This window comes from Chaetodon trifascialis, chromosome 9 (genome assembly GCF_039877785.1).
Source record: "Chaetodon trifascialis isolate fChaTrf1 chromosome 9, fChaTrf1.hap1, whole genome shotgun sequence".
In the NCBI taxonomy this organism is placed as follows: Eukaryota; Metazoa; Chordata; class Actinopteri; order Chaetodontiformes; family Chaetodontidae; genus Chaetodon; species Chaetodon trifascialis.
The window spans coordinates 21,977,508-22,003,332 of NC_092064.1; the positions used below are offsets into that span (position 1 = coordinate 21,977,508).

Below are 25,825 nucleotides of genomic sequence, written 5' to 3' on the forward strand. Positions count from 1 at the left end.
TGTGTGTGTGCGTGTGTGTGTGCGAGTGTGTGACTTGTATGCCCATTCATTCACCACCGCATCTTGCCATTGATCACACAATATGAAATATTGTAATGGTAAACTGTGGTAATGACATTGGGATGATTACTAGTAAGCTGTTGTGGATCGTGACAGTGGAGTGAGATGATGGTTCTGTTGTTTATGCTCGTGTGAAACCATTGTGGGGTCTCCAGTTTTGCAACATTCACCTCAAATATAGTTAAGCCTCTTTCAGACATGCAGCCTGTCGCATAAAAGTGACGGGAATTCAGCGTGCCGGCAACAGTATTACTACTTCGGGCCCAGAAACATTTCTGTAAAATGTCCAACATGCCAAAATCTGAACTGAATAAAATCTGCTGGGACGCTTCATCAGAAGTGTTTGTCGGATTGTCAGACAATCCGACGTCTGCGCCCACTTTGCGCACTGATTGGCCAAGTGTGCAGAGGTGCAGAGACAGCAAACAGGGTTTCAACTTCTCTCTCTTAAGTTCTGCTCAAAACCATTTCTGTCGCTTTGTGTTTATGAATGTGTGCATCACGATAAACTGCCCTCCAGGAGAGACTCACGCAGTGCTCTGCTGTGCCCATATTTATACGATTACTGTGCCTCATATGACGGCCGGTTTTCCACTGTTAAAAACAGAGACCAGTTACAGACACATGTATCATTATGTACAAAGAAAGTTAAATCTGCTAAATAAAGCAGGAAACAGTGCAAAGCAGCTTCACACTGCTGAAGAGAGCAGATTTTTCTCCCTGCTGTGTGTTACAAAATCTTCGACCAACACTAATCAGACCCGCAGTCTCCCTTCCCATGTTTGACTTTCATTCATGTCCAGCTGCGTAGATAAAAATAGGAATATCCAGCAAACAGAGTCTGAACAAACAGCAGGCTAATTAAACAAGAGCCCCAACTTGACACGTTGACATTGGAAAATAGAGAGAATTCTCTAATAAGTGATGAAATTGACAACATTTATTGAGCATCCCTGTCGTTCACGATGGTCATTAATAGAGACTTCGGGAGAAAAATATGTTTTAAAATCAATCAGCGATGCAGCCTGTCGACATCATTACTTTCCAGCTCAGCGGTGCCACTACTCCCTCTCATGCACCAGATGGCAATATCGCACAGGCATCGTGGCTTTTTCCAGAACAGCCCTGTCATGTCTGAATAAAGCCGCAGCACCTATGCATGTCTGAATGACAAAACACTCACTGCAACAGATCCATGGGGCCAGATAGCTACGTGTTCCATGTCTGAAAGGGGCTTTATTTTAATGACAAAATGTTTTGTCTCAGGCAGCAAGTGTGCCTCTGAATGTTGCCTAAATCCTCACCAACTGTGCAGCTCTGCTTAAGAGAAGAGAGGCTAGACGACGGTGTTTTTCTGAACTGCAGAGGAGAGGAGCTGCAGGCGGGATCTAGATCCTGTGCTTCACTGCTTTAAGATGACATGGATATCAAAAGCCACAAGCCCTCATTGACTGCCTGTTTGACGCAGAGCCAGACTGATTAATTGATTACATTTGCTAAACAGATGGTGTTAGTCATGGAAGGCTACTGGATGAGCTATGAGTTTGTCATTATCTGTTTAATTTTATTTGACTGTTGTCGAGGTGGTGAAGAAATATGTAAAAAGACCTCTGAGACCAAAGAGTGTCTTCTTACATATTGGGTGAAGACATCATTGAGAATAAATGGTTCAAACTGTGTTCAGCTAAAGTGTTTGTTTGCCGAGAACGTCTGTGTTCTCGCCAGAGACGACCAGGTTTCTGAACGCACACTCTCTCGTTTTCTTTCCCTTGCAGGAAGATTTTCTCTGATGAGAAAGGCAAACTGGACGAGGCAGAATTATCAAACACCCTGACGGAGATCACTGCAGAACACAACAGTGTCATACAGACAAATACCACCGAGAGCAAAGCATGATGGGCCGGGGAAAACCCCAGCCCGACCCAAAACATTTTTTGCAGCAGCAGCATCGAGCGAGAAACCCTGCAGGAGTTTTGATTTCCAGTGCCCTTAACTCCACATTTAACACAGCACACAGGTGTCAATTGGTTAGAGCGCACTTTGACTGTGCTTCATTTCTGGTTCCATTCATGAAATGTTTACTGCTACACCCGAGGAGTTTATCTTTAGGTCATAAGAGATTCATTTTATTTTTTTATTGTTATTTTATTTAACCAGTCAGGAGGATTAAGAATAATCTCTTATTATAATGATGATTGCTTGGTAAATATATGAAATTAGATTCTACTTTCTATTGTGCTCATAGTTTGAATTGCAAAAAGTATTGAATTATGAGAAAAGAAAAAACAACAACCCTGACTATATATAGAAATTATTTTTCTTATTTTCATGTTCAACTGTTCAAATGTGAAACTGTTTGCATTTTTTTTTAGTTTGGCCTTTTAATTTGTGGGCTAGTCTCATTAAATAGCTCATTCTGCATGTCTGACCTGCAAGTGGTTGTAAAGTTTTGTTTTCAAGGTTTATGGTTTCACTCTGTCCGTTCCAGGGATGTGTCATCTCTCACAGATACGTCGGCATTGATTAAACACAGGCCCGAGTTCAATGTTTGGATTATAACCGCGTTTGCTACGGTTATAAAAATACAGGATCAACCCACAGCCAGCTGCAGGGGGAAAGAGGCCGACGTCGACGGTGTGCATGATCAGATCAGATTTGGCCCATTTTATGATCAGATGTTTTCAGTCTGCCACTGCCTGAGCGCAGTGCCAGCTCCAAATATGCATTAATAAAATGTATTTGATTAAAAAAGGCAACTCAATGAACGCAAACACAGAAAGATTTAAAAAAAAGATGCCAGCAGAACTGCTGACTCTCAGCCAAGGGTTGAAGAACCGCAAGTCAAGCGAATGTCTTGTGATGTTGTGCTAAATATACGCCACGTATTTGTTGGGGGGGGGGGGGGGGCAACAACTATGATCGCTATTGTTTCTTCCTCACAGTAAAGCAGATTAAAGGTCTGGCTTCGTACTTTGAGTTGTGCTTTTGGAGCAAAAAATAAATAAAAAAGCATTTTTGTACTATTTAAAAACTACAAAGATTTCTTTTCCATTTCCTGCCTGCAAGCTTGTGCACTGTGCCTGTGTGTCAATAGATTGTCTTGTCATCAGTTTCTATGATAATCTGCATAGCTTTGTCGTGAGAGATTTAGCCTATTCTTTTTATTTAATATATTGTATTACTAGAAGAAACGTATGATTAATGGACTAATGTGGTCATTATAACACGTGTAGTGTATAAAACTGTCCGTCTCTGGTCACAGCACTATATATTGCCAGCTAAAGTGAAGGAAGGTGTTTTGAACCTTGGCATGAATTCAGTCAGTACTTCTTAACGTATAACTACGAGGCAGATCGACGTGCCTGTGTTTGTTTGGGGAAAATAGCACTCATGTTGAATTAATGAGTCGTACCTTTGGGGTTTGTTCTGGCATTACTACACATTGTTTTTATTTCCCTCCCCAGTTGTTATTCAAGTGTTCTGTAATGTGGTCTTTGACTTTTTTTTTTTTTTTTTTTTTTTTTTTTTAGTTTTTTTTTAGTTTTTGTCTTTTTGTACAAAAATCACTCACCAAGAGCGACTGCTTGACAAGATGAGGATGCCACAGGCAGGAAGCAAGGTGGTCCACCTGAAACAGGAGACCAAACTTTTTTTAGACAGAGATTTAGACAATAGATGTAATGTCGAGGGAAGACTGACGTTCTTGAGGACAAAACAAAAGACAAGCTTTATTCACCTTGTACTCCACTGCTGTTGCAAGACCACCTTGCTCCCTCGTCTCTGGATGCTCCTTTTGGTTTTATTGGGTCAAACTCAGAAAATATCTGTTGTGTACAGTCTGAGTGCTAACCCATTTACAAAATAAAAAATGGTTTCCGAATCTAATTTTGTCCTGGCCCATTTTGTCATTAGTTTCAATTACTTTTTCCTTTTTTTTCCTTTAAAGAAACCATGACCAGTGTTAAATCCAACGCTTGTAGTGACATTGTTTGAACAGTAGATGTCAGTATAGACCTACTTTTGTATTCCCTTTTGTTTTCGCCATGTCATGGACACACAGGGTTATTTACAGAAAGGTTACAGACCAAACAGGTTATGTTGGGGCTGGAAATTCCTCGGGTTACTTGTCCAGATAGATAGGGGAGCAAATAAACGTGTTACATAATGCATGTTTGTGCGGGAGTAAAGTTAATACTTCCAGGCTAGGATGTCAAAATACTAAGTACCAGTGAGGGCTTGATATTTTCAGCTGTGGCATTCCTCCCTTCAGTACCTCTAATGTGACATGAACACGCAAACCGGTGCTGTGTCAACAGAGTGTCAACAACCACAGCGGCCAGCACTGACCCAGCATGGCATCCTGTTTCACTCACCTCCAGCCACCTCTTACCTAATTTCATCTTCCTCTGAGTGTGACCTGTTAAATACTGATTTGATTTTTCTGTCCGCTGCGTTGAACAGTTTCTGCTTCTTATTTCAGGACAACAAACTGGTCCTAACCTGGCAGGCTGTCGGTAGTTCAGATGCCCTGTAGATGTCTCTGATTGCAGCCTTGACGGAGAGACGCGGAGCAGAGGGCGATCATTCAGAGCCGTGACGTCGCCCCGCTGATGATTTGCAGCCAGTCAAGTCCGCAGTAGGCAGGTATGATGATACCGGAAGCCTGGTGATGAGCCCTTCAAAGTACAAGCGTAAAAAAACTAAAATCAGTGCTAAGACGGAGACATATATAAAAGAATGGACTCCATGCTATATTATTATTGCACTACTATTATTAAAACAACATCATGTCAAAAGTTTTAAATGTTGCGCATGATCAACGTGGAGCTAATTTTAACTTATGTCCTGTAGTTTAATGTTTATATACAAGAAGTTTCATTTCAGTCATCATATCAGCTAAGTAGTAACTATGGCTGATTAAAGTAAAAATAAAAGTGTATTGTACCATGAAATTAGTGGACTCAAGCGTAAGTACTGTATATAAGTACCTCAAAACTGAGTAAATGTACTTTGTTATTTGGTTAATAAACAATGTAACATATGTATGGTAAGGTCCAACAGAGACCTGACTTGAGGAAAAAAAAAAAAAACTCCACCAATGAAGTTCCTAATGCATCTTAAATAATTGTATAGTAACTATATATGCATTTAAAAAAATGCAGCATGCCAAAAGTTTTGCTTCCTGTTATTTCCAACACTGCAGGAAATGAAAGTTACATAAAACTATAGTGAAATATTAACATGATTTACCAACACAATTTTGACTCCAAAGTCTCTTTACTTTGATGTCTTGATTTGACTATTAAGTTCTTGCAAGCCAAATTAATGTCTTAAATACCCTTAATTCAAGAGTTTGTTTGCAGCATAGTTACTGATTAACTGGGCATCTCCTCTTCTAATCAGTTAGTTAATTTGATGGTTCTTTTTTTGCTATCTTTAGGAGTAACACTCCACTTCGTAACCCTCGCCCCTTCAGGCACATTTCAACACGTGGTTCAGAAGAGCGGTTTTATTTTGAAAGTTCACCGCGGAAATCCCGCGTTTCCTCCACTGATTTGACTGTCGCGGCTGGGTGATGATTTGCTTACTTGGAGCAGGACTGAGTTTGGAGCGGGTACTGTGAAATGTGTAACCATGATGTTGCCTGGATAATCAGCGGAGGACGTTAGGAGACAGAGGTAAGAAGAACTGTGACAGCCGCCACTTTTCTCATTCCTGCTGCTTATTTCAGTCTGCATTCCGCTCCGATTAACTTCTTTTCAGCCTCAGACTCATTTTAACAATTAATATTAGAAATAAGGGCAGTCTGCGGCGGGTTCTTAGAATTTGCTTTCACAGCACACATGTGGAAATGGACTCAAGTTTGGCCGCAGCCGGATTTGGGATTTTACAAACTTGATTAAGCTCAGGCTGTATCGCAGACTGTCCACTTCGCACAGACATCAGTGGACTATTTTTGGCTAAATTGGGTCTTTTATTTTCCGACAGCACTCGTCCCTTCAAACACCGAGCAGACAGCAAATAAGCGCGCGGAGAGCGTTCATTTGTCGCACCGTGTTTGGATAATAAAGGTGGATTTGTGCGTGTGCACCTGATGCGCTCTGATGTTGCGGTTAGTTGAGGATGCAGCCTGTCAGCATCACTCGAGGTGCTGCTGAGTGGTCCGACAGTACTGATCATCATACCGAGCCGTGTCATCACTCACGCCGTCATTTAGGTGTTTAAATGTGCTGGAGAAACGTGCGTCTGTGCCAGGCTCGCGCTTCCGTTTCACGCTTTCGTCTGTTTGATTGTTTTATAACTTATTTAGGGATTTTTAGCGGAGCCGCTTAATTGGCTTTAACGCATCTAATCATGCACGTGCGCAGCCTAAATGGACTAATCAGCCTTTTGAGGCGTTTAATAGCAGGCCTACCTGTTGAGGACATGAGTGTGTGAGTGTGTGTGTGTGTGTGTGTGTGTGTGTGTGAGAGAGAGAGAGAGAGAGAGAGAGAGAGAGAGAGAGAGAGAGAGAAGCTTGATAAATTGAACCGTCACCTCTCAGTATGCAGACGTTATTACAGAGACGTGACCGCTCTCAGAGACCTCAGACTAATCACCTGCAATGGAAACTGTTGCTTTGCGTTTATCGACCTGTTGTCTGTCTTTGGTTCTTAATTAAAATAAATAAACATGTTCAGTGCATGAAATAAAACCCCCGAAGAGATCACAAGGGGGGGTTATGTTTCTCAGAATATATTTAAGTTGATATTTTTTTGATGAATATTATTTTTTAAGTATTCCTCCTGGCTGACCATGGAGTGGACACTGGAGTATAATTAACTGCCTTTTATATCACATTGTGAGCCAGACGGGCACTAATGATCCTCTACCCTCCCCCTCCACCCAAACCGCAGACCCACAACCAGCTGAAGGCAAGTGAAGCAGGCAGGACAGCCACACCTCATGCGTGGGCTCAGCGAAGGTCCGAGTGGATACGGGTCTGACAAACATGGGTGTGCTCCAGCTCCACAATCCCACTCACCCCAGCACGCTTCTGCAGCGGGCCAATCAGATGCGTCTGACCGGCACTTTGTGTGATGTCATCATCACGGTGGACGGCCAGGAGTTCCCGGCGCATCGCACCGTCCTGGCCTGCACCAGCAAAATGTTCGAGATCTTGTTCCACCGCAGCAGTCTGCGCTACGCCCTGGACTTCCTGTCCCCCAAGACCTTCCAGCAGATCCTGGAGTACGCCTACACCGCCTCGCTCCAGGCCACAGCCGAGGACCTGGACGACCTGCTGTACGCCGCTGAGATCCTGGAGATTGAGTACCTGGAGGAGCAGTGCCTGAAGGTGCTGGAGACCATCCAGGCAGAGCAGAGCGAGGAGGTGGCGGTGAGGAATCACAGCTCCGGAGACCACGGTGACCACAGCCGGGCCAGGCACTGGAGGCACATGTTGATGTCCAAGAAGCATTCCATACAGGATGGACCTACCCGCACCACTCCCACTGCGCTACACCACCTGGCGCTGTACCACATGACGGACAGGAGCTCACCTGGTCCAGAGCCTGAGGCGGCTCCTGAATCAAGCCCTAAGATGGACACAGAGGACGACATGGAGAGTTCCCAGCAGCCTCAGCACCACAGTGCAGAGTTATGCCAGGCCTCATCCCTGGATCCTGCCAGAAGTATAAAATCAGAGAACATGCAGGTGGATGAGGCCAACGGCTGTGAGGGCAGGTCCTCCAGCACCGGTGAGGGAAGCTGCGTGTCAGACCAGCCCAGAGATGAGGGCCCGGGGACGCCCCTGAGAGGCAGCGTGATCACCAGCGCTCGAGAGCTGCACACGAGCCCGGACGACGGAGGACAAGTGGTGGGGAACTCTGTTGACTGTTTCCCCGGGATTGCTGAGAAGCATCTGGCCTCCATATACTCTGTGCCCTCCAACCACACGGCGGAGGGGATGCTGCCGGTGTCCGTTTCAGTGGCCCCGTCCCTGGGCGTGCCGCTGGACCCCAGGGCCTACAGCGGCCTGCTGCACCAGGGCTTGCTGCACAGGGAGCTCCTCAGCAGGCTGGGCCAGTTTGCCGCTGGAATGAGACACGAGGGCCAGGCTCAAGGCCAGCAGTGCTGTGGCGAGTGTGGGCTTCAGCTGCACAGCAGGCAGGCTATGGAGCAGCACAGGTAACACGCACAAAAGATCCATCAACACACATTTGTTACACTTTCCTGCAGCATTACAATATAAATTTAGATGTGTTTCAGTATCTCAAATCATGGAAATTTAAACAAAATGACAATGTGAATCTATGGGGGTCCAAAATCTAAGAATCACTTGTTAAAGCCTAAAGAGGGCAGAGTTTTGGTGCAATTTTGCTGTAAAAAACAACCCTGCTGCTGACAAACATGTTGCATCTGATCAAAGATGTGAGGCATGTGCTCGTGTGATATGATGAATATAAACCAAGCAGTTGATTATGCTGTAAGGAAAAACGTCGGACATGTGTGTCTTGAGCTGAATACTTGGTCTTTATGATCCCCCGCCCCTCTATCGTGTTAAAATACTATGAGAGTTAAAAGCTGGAAGGAGCAACAGCAAATATGTTAATTTATTCCCAGGGACACCTGCACTCGTGTCTTAACAGTGAGACGTCTCGGGAAGGTTTGAATCGGGTCTTTGTGAGGGATTTGATATAAAGAGGCCTTGGTGTCGCATAACATCGGTATTTACAAAGCCTGATTTTCTAAATTCTGTTTGATTATTTGTGCAGAAGCGTGCCGCACACAACAGGCTGTCTCTGAGTCTTTTTGATGTGCATTCCTTTGCATCAGTAGAGAGGAGCCTCTCAGCGGGGACCAGGCTGGACGCTTCAGCTTCATGATGGATAACTTCTGTTTCACGACTCGCTCCGCTGTTTTTTGCTCATTTCTCCTTTATTTACGAGCCTGTCAGTTCAGATTTTGTCATTGTACACAAAAAGTTAGACTAGCTCAATGACAGCTCTCATTAGCTTGATTGCAGATGTTTAGAACTGTGCGTGCTTGGCAGTGTTTGACTCATCACTAATCATTAGAAACAAGACAGTCTGTGAGCCAAAAGTCCCGATATGCAGCCAACTCATGATTAGGATCACAGTCTTTCTCCATCCGCGCCTGTGGCTGACATTTCAGCCCCGTGCCACTCCAGAGTTTTGTTGAAAGCGCCCGGTGAAACGGAGCATCCTGTGGGATATTTAGTGATTTCTTACTCATGGAGACAGGCGGATGTCCGCAGGTTGAAGGACTTGCATTGGTGGCGCCGCTTGAGGATGTGCTGAAGTTGCTGTAGGTCTGTAACCAGGTCACTGAGCATACACCTGGTCTGCAGATTGACATTTTCTAGTGTTGTTATACAAGTATCTCCTGGCACAATTCCACTATGAAAACCGACAGAAATTTAACAGATTTGGTTTCGAATATTTGCTTCAGCAGTAAAGAAACAAAAAATAGAGAAAATATATTGCAAAATTAGAAACGTGCTGCATATATTTTTTTCATGTTTGTATTTTTAATTTTATATTAGCACAAAAAATCTAAACTACAGTTGAGGTAATTTTAAAGGTTACTGAAACTTTTATATTTAGGTACACATATTCATCATTAGCAGCATATTGGCTCATTATAAAGCACTTATTAATGCCTTATTCCACATGACCATCTTCTACAAATACAGGTCGTTAGATAAGAGTTTTCCCTCAATGACCTCCTAATTAGTGCTTACTGACAGTAAGGAAGAATGACCATCTAACAAACTAACACTTAATAAATCCAATCACCAGGATAAGACATTTATAGGCACTTTATAATGACTAATCAAGAGCCAATAAACAAGTAGTTAATGCTGAATAACAAATTTTAGGGATATTTTGCATGTTTAAAGAAAACTCAGTTTTCAGCATTCTTAAATTATTTTTTTTATTATCGTCATTGTATCCATTTTAGGAATGAAATTTATAATTTATAATATAAGATTTTAAAATGTCTTTATTATTGTGTTTATTTTGGTAGAGACAGGAAATGAGGGCACTGGGGAATGAAATGCAGCAAACATCCTTAGCTGGACTCAATCTTTGTGATTATATGGTGACCACCTTAAGCCTCTGGGCCTCCAGGACGCGCTGTATTTTTCCTTTTTATTAAATAGGATGTGTGGAGAGAAGAGAGGAATCCTATACATCACGGTTACAAGGTTGACACGTCAGACTGCTGGGCCATCCAAAGACCCAAAATAAAAGCTTTTTCAGTCTCAAATGAACTCTGAAGTAAATTAAAAGTCAGTCAAATCTTCAAACTTATAATAAAAAGCCAAAAAAATTCGAGCTCCAAAATGACTCTTTCCCTTCATATGTTACTGTGGATTTCACATGTGTTAAATTCCATCTCTGGATTTGTTTTGACCACTGAGCGTGTTTCATCGTGGACTCTTCTGAGGCCATTTTCTCTGCTGTTCGCGGGGTGATGTAAGGATAACAGTACAGATGCCTTGCATGCTTGGATGTGTGTGATATGATATGATAGGTTTTGCTGCCGGCAGAGCTTCAGCGAATCATCTTCTTTTCTCCTTTTCATTGCAGGAGAAGTGTGTGTGCGTGCTGCTGTGAGATGTGAGTTTGCATGCACGTACTTAGTGTGTGCGTTTGTGTGTGCATGCCCAGTGTCTTGCAATGCTGGCGGGTGGAGGCACGCGTATGTCTGCACTCTGAAATTAGCCAGATATCCTATTGTCTGTGTTCTTTTAGCATTCATGCGTCGTGATTCACAACTCCAAGGGCCTCTTACACTAATGATGTTGCATTCAGTGAGGGATTCTTGCCGGAATTAAAACATGCTCCTCTTGTTACGGGGACAATGATGCTTCTGGGTTTGGGAGACCTTACAGAAAAGGAGAAAAAAGGCACAGAACCGAGATACTTTTATTATTACGAGTGCGTTTTTTCGCTCTGTTCTCGTCTCTCTTAACATGCTCACATTAGTGTTTGTCTTTCCACAGGAGGCTGCATAATGAGGAGAAGGGCCACGGCTGTGAATACTGTGGCAAACACTTCCAGGACAGCATGCGGCTGCGGATGCACATGCTGTCTCATACAGGTACTTAGTAACTCTCGCACTCTCATCTCAGAGTATTCAGTGCTTCTGAAGCCTCTTGATAGTGCGGCCTTTCAAATGCACCTGTTCATACTACAACCCCCTTCCTCCTCCCCCTCCTCCTCCTCCCAGTTAGTGCTGCTCCGAATACTTGGATCATGCTTTCTTTTCCATGCTTAGGTCTGTGTACATCTCCCTCCCTCTCCTCTCCCTCTCTCTCCCTCCGTTTGAATCCTTTCTGTGTTTTTTCGGAGAGTCTGGCAGCTCGCCAGCTCTGCCCCTTCTGAGTGATGACATCATCAGCTGCCGGCAGGCCTGGGTGTTCTGCCAGTGTTCCGAAGCGTGTGTGATGGCTCGCTCGCAGATGTGTGTCCAGGAACACACTGTACCCAAATGCAGACTTAATCAGACCTGACTGCTCTCCCAGCTACTTTATCCAAAATAGAGAAAGAGGAGCAGAGGGGGAGGAGGGGGGTTGGAGGGGGGAGATCAGGGACTAAAAATGAAACTAAAACAGAAACCTCAGTTGGTATATGTGTATAGACAAGGCGAGGTCCCTGTCCTCTCCGCCTTCCCTCTGAGGATTGTTCTGGAATGACATACTGCTGACAGATGAGGGAGAACCTGCGTCTTTAAACTTCACCTGAGTCGTCCCTTTCTCCTCCTCTGTACCCTCCACATAACCCTAAACACGCGTGTTGTCTAGCACTGCTCCCAGACCCCGACAACACGCTTTGATTTTCAATTCGCAGCGACATCCACCACAGCGGCACCTTTAACCTAATTTGAATTTTTTGCATAAACTCTCCCCATCCCAATGTGTCAGCCCATAATACTACAAAAAAAAAAAAAAAAGAGAGAGATGTGGATCTCATTTCTTTGTCACTGTGTATTTCGGTATAGCAGCCTTAGATCCCACTGGTTGCTAAGGAGCGAGTGCTCCACTGCTCTAATGGGCTGATTTGGTATTCAGCTCGATGCTGGCTCTTATTTTGGTATGCCAGACAAAGTGTTTTGATGGAGGACGATTGCAGCCGCGTCTGGAGACAGTTTGATGGTTTATGGATGAGAGCACACTCCGTGCCTTTGACTGCACAAGACAATGCACTATGTTCTCTTCTTCCCTTATCACACAATCTTACACAACACAACACACCACACTGGACAGCGTCACACAACATCAGGATCTACAACATTGCTCTTGTGTTACTACTATATAAGACTACTCTCTACCAAGTTTTATTTTTTGCTCTGTGTAACAAAACGCACAGCTCCAAAACAGTCACAGTTTGTTTTCAAAAACTGTTGTTTTTAGAAATGAACAGATTGGGGCTTTTTTGTTATTTGTATGCAGCAAGAGGAACAGTGGCACAGTGTCTGTGTATAGAGGCATCGTAAGAGTTGAAAGAGGACCACATTTAGGCTGTAGCGCTCAGAGTTCCCAAAGCTTGTGGGTGTTTTAATGAGTCATTTTAACTTCATTTAAAGCCAGCTGAGCAGAAAATAGATCAGTGAATGAGCCCTGGGCCAGTATGGATCTGCAACCGATTTACATCTCTGTGAGAGCCAACCCACATCCAAACAGCTGTGTGTGTGCGCGTGTGAGACAGAATGTGTGTGCATGTGTGCATATCTGTCCTATGTGCCTGTCTGTGCAGGTGTGAGGTGAGTGCAGAACGAGGATTGAACATTTCTGCAAGCAGTATGCATACTTGTCTCTTTCATGTCTTCATCACAATAGACAAGGGCATTCCAAAGGTGAACTGGGAACTGTAGTTACAGTGTATGCGATGGGATTTGGGGTGTTGACTCTGAACTGTTTTTTTTTGATAAAGGGATGTGCCGTAGGCGGGAAGCGTCTGCTGTAGAGAGAACACCCAGTCCTTCTGTGGCCTCTCAGGCAGACAGTCTGCTCACTGTTCAGAGACTGATAACAGGGCACGGTAAATAAAACTCTTCAGCTCGGCTCTTTTTTGTCAAGAAGAAGGGCCGTTGCACCCTGTCTGGTGCTTTTGTTTGTCCTGAGTTGTGTTTTTATGGCGCTTTCCTCTGCTCCATTGTACTCTGCGCATTTGCTTCCTTGTGTTAACACCTGAAAAGAGCAAGTGTGTGACAAGCGAGGCTCTTTGGTGACTTTTGAAATGGGGCGCCTTTGTTCCACTCTTGCTGCTTTTGCCACAGTTCCCTTTAAACGCTAAATTAACAGACTTATTCTGCAATTACAAACGCACCTGTTGATGTCTGATCGAGACGCCTTCTTATAAATTTGATTTTATCCGCAGCTCCTGCAGAGGCGCTGGTGTGTGATCAGTGTGGAGCAACGTTCTCCTCAGAGGATGCTCTGGAAGCCCACAGGCAAACACACACAGGTACTTTACAAACATGTGCATGCACTAACGCGCCCTCCACACACACACAATCATTATGTTTAACCCGGGCAGCATGCATCGAGCTGTCGAGTAAGCCGTGACTACAGTACTTGTGATCATGGCTCTAAACTTGCCTGTCATGCTGGCTGGGTTAAACTGTTCCTGTCATGATGCTCCATAATTTATCAACAGGGAGGTGGGAGGCCCTCTCACATATCACCCACTAATATCTCTTGGCATTCAGACCCACTGCATGCCACTTTGCCACAGCCGTTGCTTTACAGCTCCAGCATTACAGTTTCACAGACATACTATGCTCACCTCCCGTCTGAGAGCGCCTGTGGATTTATTTACACTTACACTCAACAACAAGATGAACATCTTTTGTTTTCCAGCGAGAAAATTTTATTAAACTTTTTTTTTGTCCAATGGATGTCTGGTATTAACATTTGGCATCAGGGTGAATGAATTTCTTTTAAGTAATGAAATGGGATGGTGACTTATGGCTTGGAACATCCCTGCGAACTTAACTCACGTGGCAGCACTTTTCAAAACATACGCACGTTACGTAAACATACGCAAGTATTTCTAGCAAGAGGAAGACGATATAGAAAACAAGGAAGATTAAGTTTATAACCTTTTCAACAGAATCTATGAAATCAAGATAACAGGCGCATGTCAAGAGTAGTATTTGTTTCTAAATCATCAGCAATGACCTCATTGATGGTTAATAAGTAATTAATTCAAACTTCTTATCAACTTTAGCTTTATTATCCCTGCAGCAGAAACACAGCACACAGACTTAAACTGAAGATACATAAAACATAAGAAATTCCTAAAACTGAATAAAATATGTAAAACAAATGTTAACTCTCAACACACAAGTTTAGATAAAACTATGTACATCAAAGTGTCAGTAATAATCCATAAACATGAATAAATATCAGAATGTTTTGCGTATTTTCTCTGCCAACATGGCCTCCTTTGTATTTTTAGCTCTTTGACTAATTAGGAAGAACTCTGCTGAGTTGACCCCTGACACATTTTGAAAGAAACCTCCAACATGAGCAATAATAAGTAAATAAAACCTTTAATGATTTACAATATCATTTATATCTTAAGGCTGGTCAGTTTATTTTGAAGTAGCTAAATGATTAGTTGATTAATCAGTTGATCAATCTGCAAATATTACAACTATAGCAATTTTCTAAGCAAATATGTTGTGTTTCCAGCCTCTGTAATGTCAATGTCAAGTGAAATTAATATTTTGCCATTTTTGGACTTTGAAAACATCACCCTAGGCTCTGGGGAACTATGAGACATATTTCAGATTTTATGGACCATCAAATCACCAATGACTAATTGATTGATCAGGAAAAATAAAACAAAATAATGGTTAGCTCCAGCCCTATTTTAAAGCAGACAAGTCTATGACCCAGTTTTCAGCTTTGTGAAAATACTGATAATATGAGTCAGTTAATATAAACTCACAACCTGGCGAGTTGTTATTATAACCTAGCTCTACACGGCTCTTTAAAGCGTTGAAAACTAGTGAACTGCCACTGATAAAATCATTACTGACAACCTTTAAAGCCTTTGTAAGTATGCCCTGTAGTGGCACTTTACTCTTTACTCTTGTATATTACCCCATTAGCTTGAAGTGAGAAAGATTTAACATCACGTGTTTGACAGTGAAAAAAAGCTGTATTGTTGTCAGATGGTATATATACCTGACAGTGTCTGAATCCACACCTTTTCTGCTACTGTCAGAGAAAGGTGATAACCCTCTCTGGAGCATTGGCATGTAACTGTAACTCCAGGTGGCACACACAGTATGAATACTTAATGAATGTGGACATGGAGGGGGTGTTAACGATGCCCAGAAGTTTCTACCCTCATCTCCCCGAGTTGTAAACATCCAGAGCTCGGTTTCAGCTTGGCAGTGCATCTGGAGCAGGATACAGGAGGGCATTACTCTCTCATTTTGTCTTGATCTCAGCTCGGTCTGCTGTGACGCATGACCCTTTTTACTGACACTTATTGTAACTCTCGCAGCAGACACTGACATGAGTTACAGGTAATTTAATCAGCCGTGTTGAGGTTATGTGGGGAAACTATGACATGGCTCCAACTCCATGCAAAGATTTACAACCTGCATTTCATTTCCCCTAAAAACACAGGATCTTCAGTGCTGATCACGCAGTCTCAGCTTAATTTGCCATGTGGCATAACCAGTGAGCCAAATGAGTTTCCTCTTAGCAGATTAACACTTGTCAGACCTCAGCAGCTGCGACACTGCTGTCCACCTCCTCCAGAGGGGAAATAATACTACTTTTGGGGGACCTTACTCTGAAGCAATTTGGCAACGCTGACTACAGTGAAAGTCTCTAACCATTTTGATATGTCAGAGGTGAATGGCCGTGGGTTGCTGAAGTTAGAGATCAAAGAGGGGGGTGGGGGGAAGGGGGGTTGGGGGTGGAGCGGACTGTGGGAAGGGAAGGGGGTAGGGGGTATGTGAGGACTTCCTGAGGGCAAAAGGATTGCTGCTGGTGTTAGATGCCAGGACTGAGAGGAAAACAACATCATGTGCTGCTGTTTACTCCTCACCACAGCACTGTCATAGTCTCCTCTGACCTACTTGTCAGTGCCCAAAATAAAAGAATGGAACTGTCTCCGAATTGCTCTCACAACAAAGGGGTTTGTTTCATCAGTGCAAGTCAAGGCTCTGGGGCACCAAGCTTTCAATTTTGGAAAACCCAGGATGGTAGCTTATCTACAGCACGCACAGAAATCGACTGTATTTGCTTCAAACCATGCTGGCCGACCATTCTGCCACCTTGCCTTCAAGGCAAAGGCCATAAGAGTGCTGCCTTTGTGTACTCACAGCAGCTGCACTGCTGTGGTTTCCACACATTACAGGCTGCTTCATCAAGTGAATAATATTACCTTCTGTCTGAGCCCTAATTAAACAGTCCTGTAGTCCATTCAGATACAGCTCAGGCTTTATAATGCAGCCCTCTTGATGCAGACCTTTTAGCTCGCCTAATTGCGTGTCCGTCATCATACTGCACCCGCCTGTTAATACAAGCCTTAAACTGAATTGAACTGTGCTCTGTTTGGCCACTGCGCCCCCAGTATTTATTTGCACTGACTGTCATGATACACAAAGCCTCAGGATGCCCTGTCATTTCAAGTAGAGTGAAATATAGTGGATAGAGAAAATATGGTCAACATTCTAGGAATCAAGGCGAATGAGTGTGTGACCTCAATGAACCGATCCATGGAATGGTGGTTAAACACGAGCAACGTATCTCTTGTTGCATTAATTATTAAGTCGGTTGTTCCTCACTCGGGTAGATTAGCAGTCTACTGATGAGCGCCCGGGGTTGTTTAAGGTACTGTAGCGTTTCTGTGTGTGTGTGTGTGTGTACTTCTGGAGCTGCTACATCTGCAGGGAGCTGTCTGCATGAACACTTACGGTAGCATGAATGCACAGGGTCATGTGAGGTCCAGCACATAATATAGCCTGCACAGCTCTGTTTAACAGAGTCATATCAGTGAGCGGGTAGATAGAGAGCACAAAGTATGTACACTGAGCAGGGCTTTAAAACATAGTTTACAGAGTATTTACAACGCATACTCTAGCTGGACATGATCAACATTGATGTAATACTCTAAATTGTGAAATCTGTTTGAAACTCCTTCCACTTTTGATAGCACCAGCAGATTTGTTTAGCTGTCTACCAAAACAAATACCTCAATAGATCCATTTCTGCTAGCATTTAATAAAATAATGCAAGGTAATACTTTATATTAAGATACTCCTATTCTGCATCAACTAGTTGCTTATTATCATGCATATTAGCAGCATATTGGTTCTTTATTAGTCATTATGAAGCATTTAGTAATGCCCTATTCTCATGGTTGTTGTTAGGTTATTAAAATCACTTTCCTTCCTTAGCTGTAGAATGTGGTCATGCAGAATAAGGTATTAATAAGTGCTTTATAATGACTAATAAAGAGCCAATGTGCTGCTAATATACATGCTAATAAGCAGCTAGTCACTGGTGAATGTGTGCACTTTCATATAAAGTGTTACATAATGGCAATTATTTGCCAAATTACAGTTAAAATTAAATGTTTTGTTTCCATATATTTCAGCAACTATAAAAGACAAATTATTCACAAATCAATCAGTTTAATTGGACCCTGAAGTGAAGAATAACACAGAAGAAATTATACAGATTTGCCATCGTCTCTCAATACAATCTCTTGTTCAATTTGCAGTGGGTTTACTCCCAGATTCTCAGGGTGGGAAAACTTTTGTTTGCCGCTTGAAAAGAAACAGGCTGCGCTTATTTGTGAATGAAGGGATTAGCTTGAACACTTCACCCCAACAAGGACCATGATCCTATCTGGTTGCCTAGACACATGGTTTTGTTTCTTAGGCAGCGTGAGAGCGTGGCTGGCTCCCACCTCGGTTGGACTGAATAAGTGGCAGATGTATGAAGGCAGACCATGTTTAATCACATGAGTATACACATGGAGATATGATGAAATAGCATAACAACCTTGAACCGTCTAAAATTACCAGCCTCATTGTACATTAGACAAGCAGCTCAGTAATGTAATGAACACAGTAAATGTTTATATTTCTGCCTCATGGCCGAATTGCTTTAAAGTAAATCATTACTCCCACCGTTAAGGCTCCCTCCCACTAAACACAATGCTCAGTCAACTCTCCAGCCTTTGAGGAATACCATTGATTACATGGTATTTACCCCATTGAGGACCAAGGGTCAGGGGTCATCCTGTGCCTTAAAACCCAAATCCCAAGCCCATTGTCTGGTTAAGGGTGAGAAAGCAGGGGGCAATGACAGCCAACTTTAGGGCTTATTCTCTCATAAAGAAGCTCCTCTGCACTTATTACCAAAGCTTACTGGAAAACTCTACAACTGCAAATCCTTTTTGTTTGAAAAGTTAACAGAGCGCAGCAAGGCGAAATGCCACCACTAACACATACAAACACTTCCCTGCCTCCGAAGGTTCTTGTTTACACTTCAAGATATTATTTGTTATTTTTATTTTCAGCGTCGGCTGCGCAGAATAAAACCGAAAACGACTGCTGAGCTGTTGTCACCGTGTGTCAACCTGAGATCAAGAGTGAGATTCTTGTGACAGAATATTTGTCATATTTCTTTACTCAAGTTTCAGTATTGTTGGTGACAGAGGGATCAGGATATACATCTGTAAGAGTCTGCGAGTGTGTCAGGGAGTAAGGCTTTACCAGCACAAAGAAACTGGGATGTTAAAACTTTCAGAGCAGACAGAACAAAGTACGCAGGCTGCACCGAAACAAGCATTTACAATATATGATAGTTAATAAGGAGAGAGTGGAGAGAGGATTGATTTAAGTAGCTTTGAAGTATCTACAAGGTGGATAATATGTTATTCAGTTGGTTGAGGGCTCTGCCTGCAGCTGAACTAACCTGGACACATTGGAACAGAAAGCACTCCCCCTGCTGGCGGCAGCAAATATTACCAGAGAAACTGGTTGAAGTGGATCAAGGCTCCACACCACAGGTCATGCAGAGACTGCATTTTATGCCTCTGAAATGTCTTTAGATAGATCATTATCCAGACTCCACTGTTGCACTGCACAGTGAACTGGCGTTAGTTAGGTATGACTCAGGCAGAAAGTGAAGCCGGTCAGACGGTGAAAGGATTTCCTGTATGGTCAGCGGATAAGGGGAGTGGGGAGGGCGCAGAGGCGTTGAGAATGGAGGGTCTTTTGTCTTCAACTAAAATATTGTGATCCGTGGGTGAGAAAGGGCCTTGGTCATTAGGCGACAGCATAAAGACAGGGATTGTAGGAGTTGCGTGAGGAGCCTATGACTAATGGGCTTGGTCAATGAGGGCCTGAACCTCATTGTGTGCCCTTTGTGCAAAAGTCCACAGGCTGAAGCCTCTGAACAGGTGCAGTTCATTACACCGGATCGCCTCCCTGCAGGATTGTTAAGATCAGGGAATGTCTTTCATCCTGTCTTCTCTCTGTTAATGATTACGAATGATCAGTTCTATTAGCGCTGCTTCAGGGGGAAATTTTCAAAACTAGATTCAAAAAGGAGCACTATAATTTCAAAGAAAGGGCTTTGTGCTTCTGTGCCAAATTGTACTTGTCCGTGAAATGTGAAGTCTAAAAAGGCGTCTTGCTTTGTTTGAGCAAACTGTGATACGTGGCTTAGTAAATACACAGTGAATGTTTCTGATTTATCCCTGAAAATGTGAATTTGCTTGATTTGTTTCTTTTTCTTTCTACTTTGAACAGGCTTGTCTGTTAACTTGATAGTACCTAAAGCAAGTGTCTGACACTCTTCCCTCTTAGTATGAGTGTGCTGTATCCCTTTCCCTGCGTTAATTCCAATTTAATTGCCAGTTGCCTCAAGGCACTTCAATAACAGTAACAAATGATTTGATTTAGTGGACCTCATCAGACTGCATTTTAAATGCGACACAGCAACCCCACTTGAATTCCAATGAAGTGCTGGCACAGTCCTCTGTTTACTAATGATCCTCCGCTGGAGATGTCTGATTGAATCTGAGTCAGGAGCAATGGGACCTGCTAGCATTGTAAATGATCTGCAACCTGAACAGACAGAGAAATAAGGACCTCATAATCTCACATTAAAGCCTTACTCTCCAGGACATGCAGTGTTATGTCCAATGCTGCTGATTAACCAGTCCCTCAGTCTTACTACACATATGAATTTGCATCTGTGTGAATGCCAGAACGGATTTGAGTGCTGGCGTATGTAGCCTGTAGATCAAGTGTTGACTGTATGACAGCCAATGGATCTTCTTCACATAGCCATTTTGACTTGAGCTACCCTGCCAGCGTCTCCCTATCTGTATTCCTCTCCACACTCTGTGCAACAGGAAAGCAGCCCCGAAGAGATGCCAGGTCACACACAGGATTAAACTGGATTGTGTTTTTTCCTGCAGTCCTGCCTTTAATGGCTTGATATCACTACTTAACATTCTGCACAGAGCGCATAGTGTAGGCATCATTTAGGGTGGAGCTACTATCAGCCGCTCTTTGAGCACAGAGACAGAGGACTTCACAGGCTGGAGCTGACTCCTGATGGGGAATGAAGAGAATAATTACACATCTAACACACCAGGAAGGAGCCATTGATTGTGTGATTGGCATGCTGTGCATTGTGTGGGAAACTCTTAAAGAAAACAATGACTTTCATGGTTTAAAATAGAACGTATAAAGACTCACAGTTGAAAGTGCCTCTGGGCTTTTAGGGGAGTTAGTTTAGGTAGAGGCACTTGCTCTTTGAAAGAAGCTTTTCCCTCAGAGGACTCACACAAAGTTGAAGTGACCCAGTTTCCCCACTTAAGGCCCTGTCTGTGTATGGTACTGAAATAACTGTGTCTGTGTCTTGTGCGTTCTCCAGGGACTGACATGGCGGTGTTCTGTCTGCTGTGTGCAAAGCGCTTCCAGACCCAGAAGGCCCTGCAGCAGCACATGGAGGTCCACGCAGGCATGCACAGCTACATCTGTAGCCACTGTGAGCGCCCCTTCCCCAGCCACACTACCCTCAAAAGACACTTGCGCTCGCACACGGGTAAGAGACGGATCGGTTGCACCATTATCGCTATCTGTAGCGTTATCTCCTGTCACAAAACATAAACACATGGTGCCAAATGCATGCATATGTTGGAAAAGGGACACAGACGGCTGCATTTATTTTTGTATATGGGTTAATTTCCTTAGGTTACTGGCTTTAAGGTTTTAGTCAATTTGCATGCATCCTCTCCCACCCTCTTTTCCCTTCTCCATAAGATGACTCACCTCTCTGATGACAGCACTGTACCGTTATGGCCGGTGCATATTTTGGGCAATTTCATCCTGTTTATATTTTGGGTTCTTAGACAGCCTTTGGGCTTCTGCAATTCACGGCTGTCAGTTCTAGTGTGGTTCACCCAAAATGATAGAGGAAACCCAAATAAATATTGAAGGAAAAGCAAATGGAAATGACTTGTCTGTGTGTTCTACCGAGGGTGAGTCTTAGTGCCGCAGGAGACGGAGAGATATTTACTGAAAAGATGTCCCCCTTTCTTCTTTTACCTTAAATAACACTCCCAGCTGTCACGACTGCTTGATGTCTAGACAGGAGAAATACATAATTGATGTGAAGAGACAGAAGTGAAGGGAGTTTTGGCCATGGCAGCGTATCTTGTTTGTATGCCATTCTGCTTGGAAGTAACATTTTGTAAATGTCATCTGCTCCACAGTGGGGTGGGGGATTGGGGAGAATCGGCCTGTAATGAGGAGAGCAATGTATCCTCTGACTTGGCTGTTGCTGTGGACACTGAGATAATGAGGCACATAGGTCATTGGAGATGAGTCAAACCCTCAGCCTAGGAGAGAAATAGATTAACTACAGTATAGAGAACAGAGCAGCACATGCCTGGAAGACTTTTATTAGCTATTAGCAGACAGCCAAGAGGAGTGTCCTCATGTCATAACATTAGCAACGTCTGAAAGCACATCATTTCCCTGCTCCATATGCATGTGCAGAAAGGGCTCTGTGACTATTTGACCTAAGCAGCTACATATGCACCATACCATGTCGTGCCAAGGATAAAGTTAGCCACTAATGCGATCTCATGATAATGGGCTGTGTTGGTGCTGTGGCTGCTGCTGTTGCGACACGGCCGTGCTTTCAGGCGATCACCCGTTTGAGTGTGAATTCTGCGGGAGCTGCTTCAGAGACGACGGCACGCTGAGGGGCCATAAACGCATCCACACAGGAGAGAAGCCTTATGAGTGCAACGGCTGCGGGAAGAGGTTCAGCCTCAAACACCAGCTAGAAACACACTACCGTGTACATACAGGTGAGAGCTCAGAGACATGACATGGTCCCCCACAGATCTATTTTTGTCTCCTGTTTGAGTAACATTTGCTAAAAACTTTTCAGAAAATGACTTCTTTTTGAAAAATTGCAACTATCTATTTATGACCTGTTTTTAAAGATTTATGTGTTCACACTGAACAAACTGGCTTGAGGCTGAGTGCCACAGACAAAGTACTGAACTACAGTCAGACTCATGCATTTAAGGCTTTGGTCTTTTCATGGGACTGTTGTGTGTCCTACATAAATATGTGAATAAGTGAAATAACTGCATTTATGATAAAGGGCGTTAAGGACTTTATCGAAATTGAGACTGAATCCACTAAATCCTAACCCACTAAATTTTGATGCTTTAACAGCTTCTAAAGTTATTTAATGGGAGAGGAAACTTACTGAGAGCCTTCATATTTAATTATTTTCTATATAGAATCATTGAATGAAATCATTAAAATGCAAGTCTGCATTTTATTTCAGGTTACATTTTACTGACTGCTATCTGATTCCTTGCTGAGGTCAGAGACAAACCTCGGTCGTATTTGCAGCGAATGACGCCGACTGGCCAATATCTAATATCAAACTGAAGGCAAACCGATATCGGCCTGCTCCTCGTGCACAAACACACAATACCACAACAAGTACAGTGGACTGCAATCAAGGTGAATCCCGTTTCACCTGGCGGACCTCTGACTCCGGGTCTACAAGGTTAATGCTCTATTGTTGAATTTTTCAGGTGAGAAGCCATTCGAGTGTAAGCTGTGTCACCAACGGTCCAGAGACTACTCGGCTATGATCAAGCACCTGCGCACTCACAACGGAGCGTCTCCGTACCAGTGCACCATCTGCCAGGACTTCTGCCCGAGCCTGGCCGCCATGCAGAAGCACATGAAGGGCCACAAACCGGAGGACGTGCCGGCGGACTGGAGGATAGAAAAGACTTACTTGTATGTCTGTTACGTCTGAGCAGGACTTGGACCCCACGCACAGTCTGACACACACACGCACAGTCACTGCTGGGTGAAAACCTCGTAGCTCCAATGTTGCTGTTTTTTCATGCTGAAAGATTACATGTTCTCTGTGGGTTTAAAAAAAAAATCAGACTCTTTTTGGATAAACTGAAAAATGCATTGTCGGAAGTTGCCATTTTGGGAGATACAAGGTTTTTACCTGACATCAGAGACATGCAAGCACGAATACAAATGTGTGTACGCGCTACACTAGGGCTGCTACTAATGATTAGTTTAAGCATCAATTAGATCATTTTTACTACAAAGTGATAAATGGTTCAGTCTGAAACGTGTCAGAAAACAGTCACCAACAGTTTAGTGACATCTTCAAATAATCGACCAACAGTCCCACCCAAAGAGATTCAGTTTATAACGATATGAAACAGAAAAGCAGCAAATTCTCACATTTTGAAAAGGAGGAGGAGGAAGCCAGGAATACTTCCCGTTTTCCCTAAAAAACCCACTTAAATAAACCGTCGATCAAAATTGCTGACATTCGTTTCCCGACGTCTTATTGTTTCAGCCCTAGTGAACACAAACATACACAGACACACACATTTTTGATAATAAGTGTATCTCTAAAGGATCCACTGTGGTTAAAATCAACGCCACGATGGCTGCGCCTGCTGACCTGTATGTGTAGCAGGAGCTTTTTGTGATTGATCGCTAAACCATCAGGCAAACCTGAGTCGTCTCCTATGATTGTGCAGTAAGACATTGAAAATAATTCCACGAAGGCTTGATTGGCTGAACTTTGCGACGTTTTCTCCTCTAAATTCCTGTGACCTCTCAGTTTTTTTTTGTTTGTTTCTTTTTCCTGCTGTTGGATTTTTATTTTGGAGTTGTTTATTTTCTGCATGTTTTACTTGAATGGCTGCCACGTTTTGACCTCATAAGCTTGATCTCTTTAATTGCCTTGTCTTTCTTGCAGTGGGTGTTATTGTTTCGAGGTAGCTGGCTTACAATTTGAGTTTCTCTTGCAATGCAATAGGTTTTGCTATTTATATGTTGTTTATTTGTTACCAAATATGTGCTGGTCTTCATCACACAGTCGGCGTCTCTTGGGATGATTCTAGTAGAGCGAGCTCTACCTCTCCTCACTTTTCACCGTTTGTTTAAGCCCTACTGCAAATTATTCATCCATTCGTAGTTTTAATTTTCTAACAAATACATCATACTTTAAATGGTCAAACAGTGTGTAAAAAAATGCGAACAGCCTCAACATGGCTTTTATGTGTAGTTTTTTATCATTAACTATATATAGATGTCTTATAAAAATCACAGAATCAGAATTTTCTAAGAGAAAACTGAAGAAAACATGAAAAGACGTTGTTGGGTTTGTTTTTTTTTTTACTAAACCTGAAAAGAAAATTCTGACATTGAATCACTATGAGCAGGTTATTGTCAGTTATAGTGTAGCTGTAATGTACAAACTGTCATGGTATGTTATTCCCTTATGTGAGCCTAACACAGGCCTTATAGATTTAAACATGTTGTATTTTTGTATTACAGTAATTTGCTATCTGTTTACATTTGGTATGATTTGAGAAACATCTTTATGTGTGTGTTTTATAAGTCTCTGATTTGATTAAGATCCCTCCCTTGTGCCTCTTTTATAAGTAGAGCATTGATGTGCTTGAGTACATGGGTCTGTGCTATTGGTAGTTGTTCCTGGGTGTTTGTTTATTGTTACTTAATTAAAGATAGACTGCCATGTAGATCCACTTCGTCTGAACATTGCAACTGGAAGCAACATACTGTGATAGTGGCTGATAAACTGAGACAAGCGTGTACTTTTACATCAAAACTTGCTTGGAACTTGCATCAAATTGTTCCCTTCAAAGTGACAATGGGCTGAGATCTTTGGATGAAAACAGTGTGTGCAGCAAAACTTGGCGTCTGTGGGCATTACCAATGCCTTCCTAAGTAGCCAACAGCACTCAGTGCCATGAAAACACACATTCACTGTATCTATTCTACATGAACATGCACTATAACTGGATTTCCTTGGTGGACCAAAAGAAATAGAGCACTTTTGTTTGAAAAGGGTTTTTTCTTTGATCTTTCTATGTTGTGATAATGCAGATGTCCTTTTATTTGATGTGTCCTAGAAGGATGTGATTAGCATTGTTTAGATTATGTCAATGTCTGTCTACCTCAGGGCCAGATCAAAGCTCGAACTGGTATCCAATCAGGGTTGTTCTTCTTGCCATGTGTGCAGTAAAATCCCTCTTCATTACAGCTTTGTAACACAGTGTGTGAAAGTGTTTTCTCAGTGTGGATTCAGGCACAACTCTGTATGCGTCAGTGTTCGGTGGCATGGTTAAAAAAAGAATAAAACAAGTTACTATTTTATGCA

At 43.0% G+C, this 25,825-nt stretch overlaps 2 protein-coding genes across 9 annotated transcripts in view; both read left to right on the top strand.

Moving 5' to 3' along the window:
* Positions 1-3,052, top strand: part of ncam1b (neural cell adhesion molecule 1b) — a 70,136-nt gene extending 67,084 nt beyond the window's left edge. For 3 of the 6 annotated variants that reach the window (XM_070970341.1, XM_070970342.1, XM_070970343.1), the window contains one exon: positions 1,836-3,046. In XM_070970341.1, coding sequence (XP_070826442.1) covers positions 1,836-1,956 — 121 coding nt within the window. In that variant the 3' untranslated portion in view covers positions 1,957-3,046. Of the gene's footprint in view, positions 1-1,835 lie in introns of all 6 variants that reach the window. The other 3 variants (XM_070970346.1, XM_070970345.1, XM_070970344.1) reach the window with 3 other exon arrangements.
* Positions 3,053-5,638: 2,586 nt separating this feature from the next.
* On the top strand, positions 5,639-25,825 carry LOC139336299 (zinc finger and BTB domain-containing protein 16-A-like). 3 transcript variants are annotated; one of them, XM_070970355.1, is made up of 8 exons: positions 5,639-5,738; positions 6,957-8,229; positions 11,075-11,172; positions 13,005-13,112; positions 13,452-13,538; positions 21,002-21,172; positions 22,278-22,445; positions 23,193-25,825. In XM_070970355.1, exons 2-8 carry the CDS (start codon positions 7,052-7,054, stop codon positions 23,420-23,422), a joined length of 2,040 nt encoding a protein of 679 aa, XP_070826456.1. In that variant the 5' UTR covers positions 5,639-5,738; positions 6,957-7,051; the 3' UTR covers positions 23,423-25,825. The 3 variants fall into 3 exon arrangements, with proteins under 3 accessions (XP_070826456.1, XP_070826457.1, XP_070826458.1); XM_070970356.1 differs by lacking the exon at positions 13,005-13,112; XM_070970357.1 differs by lacking the exons at positions 13,005-13,112; positions 13,452-13,538.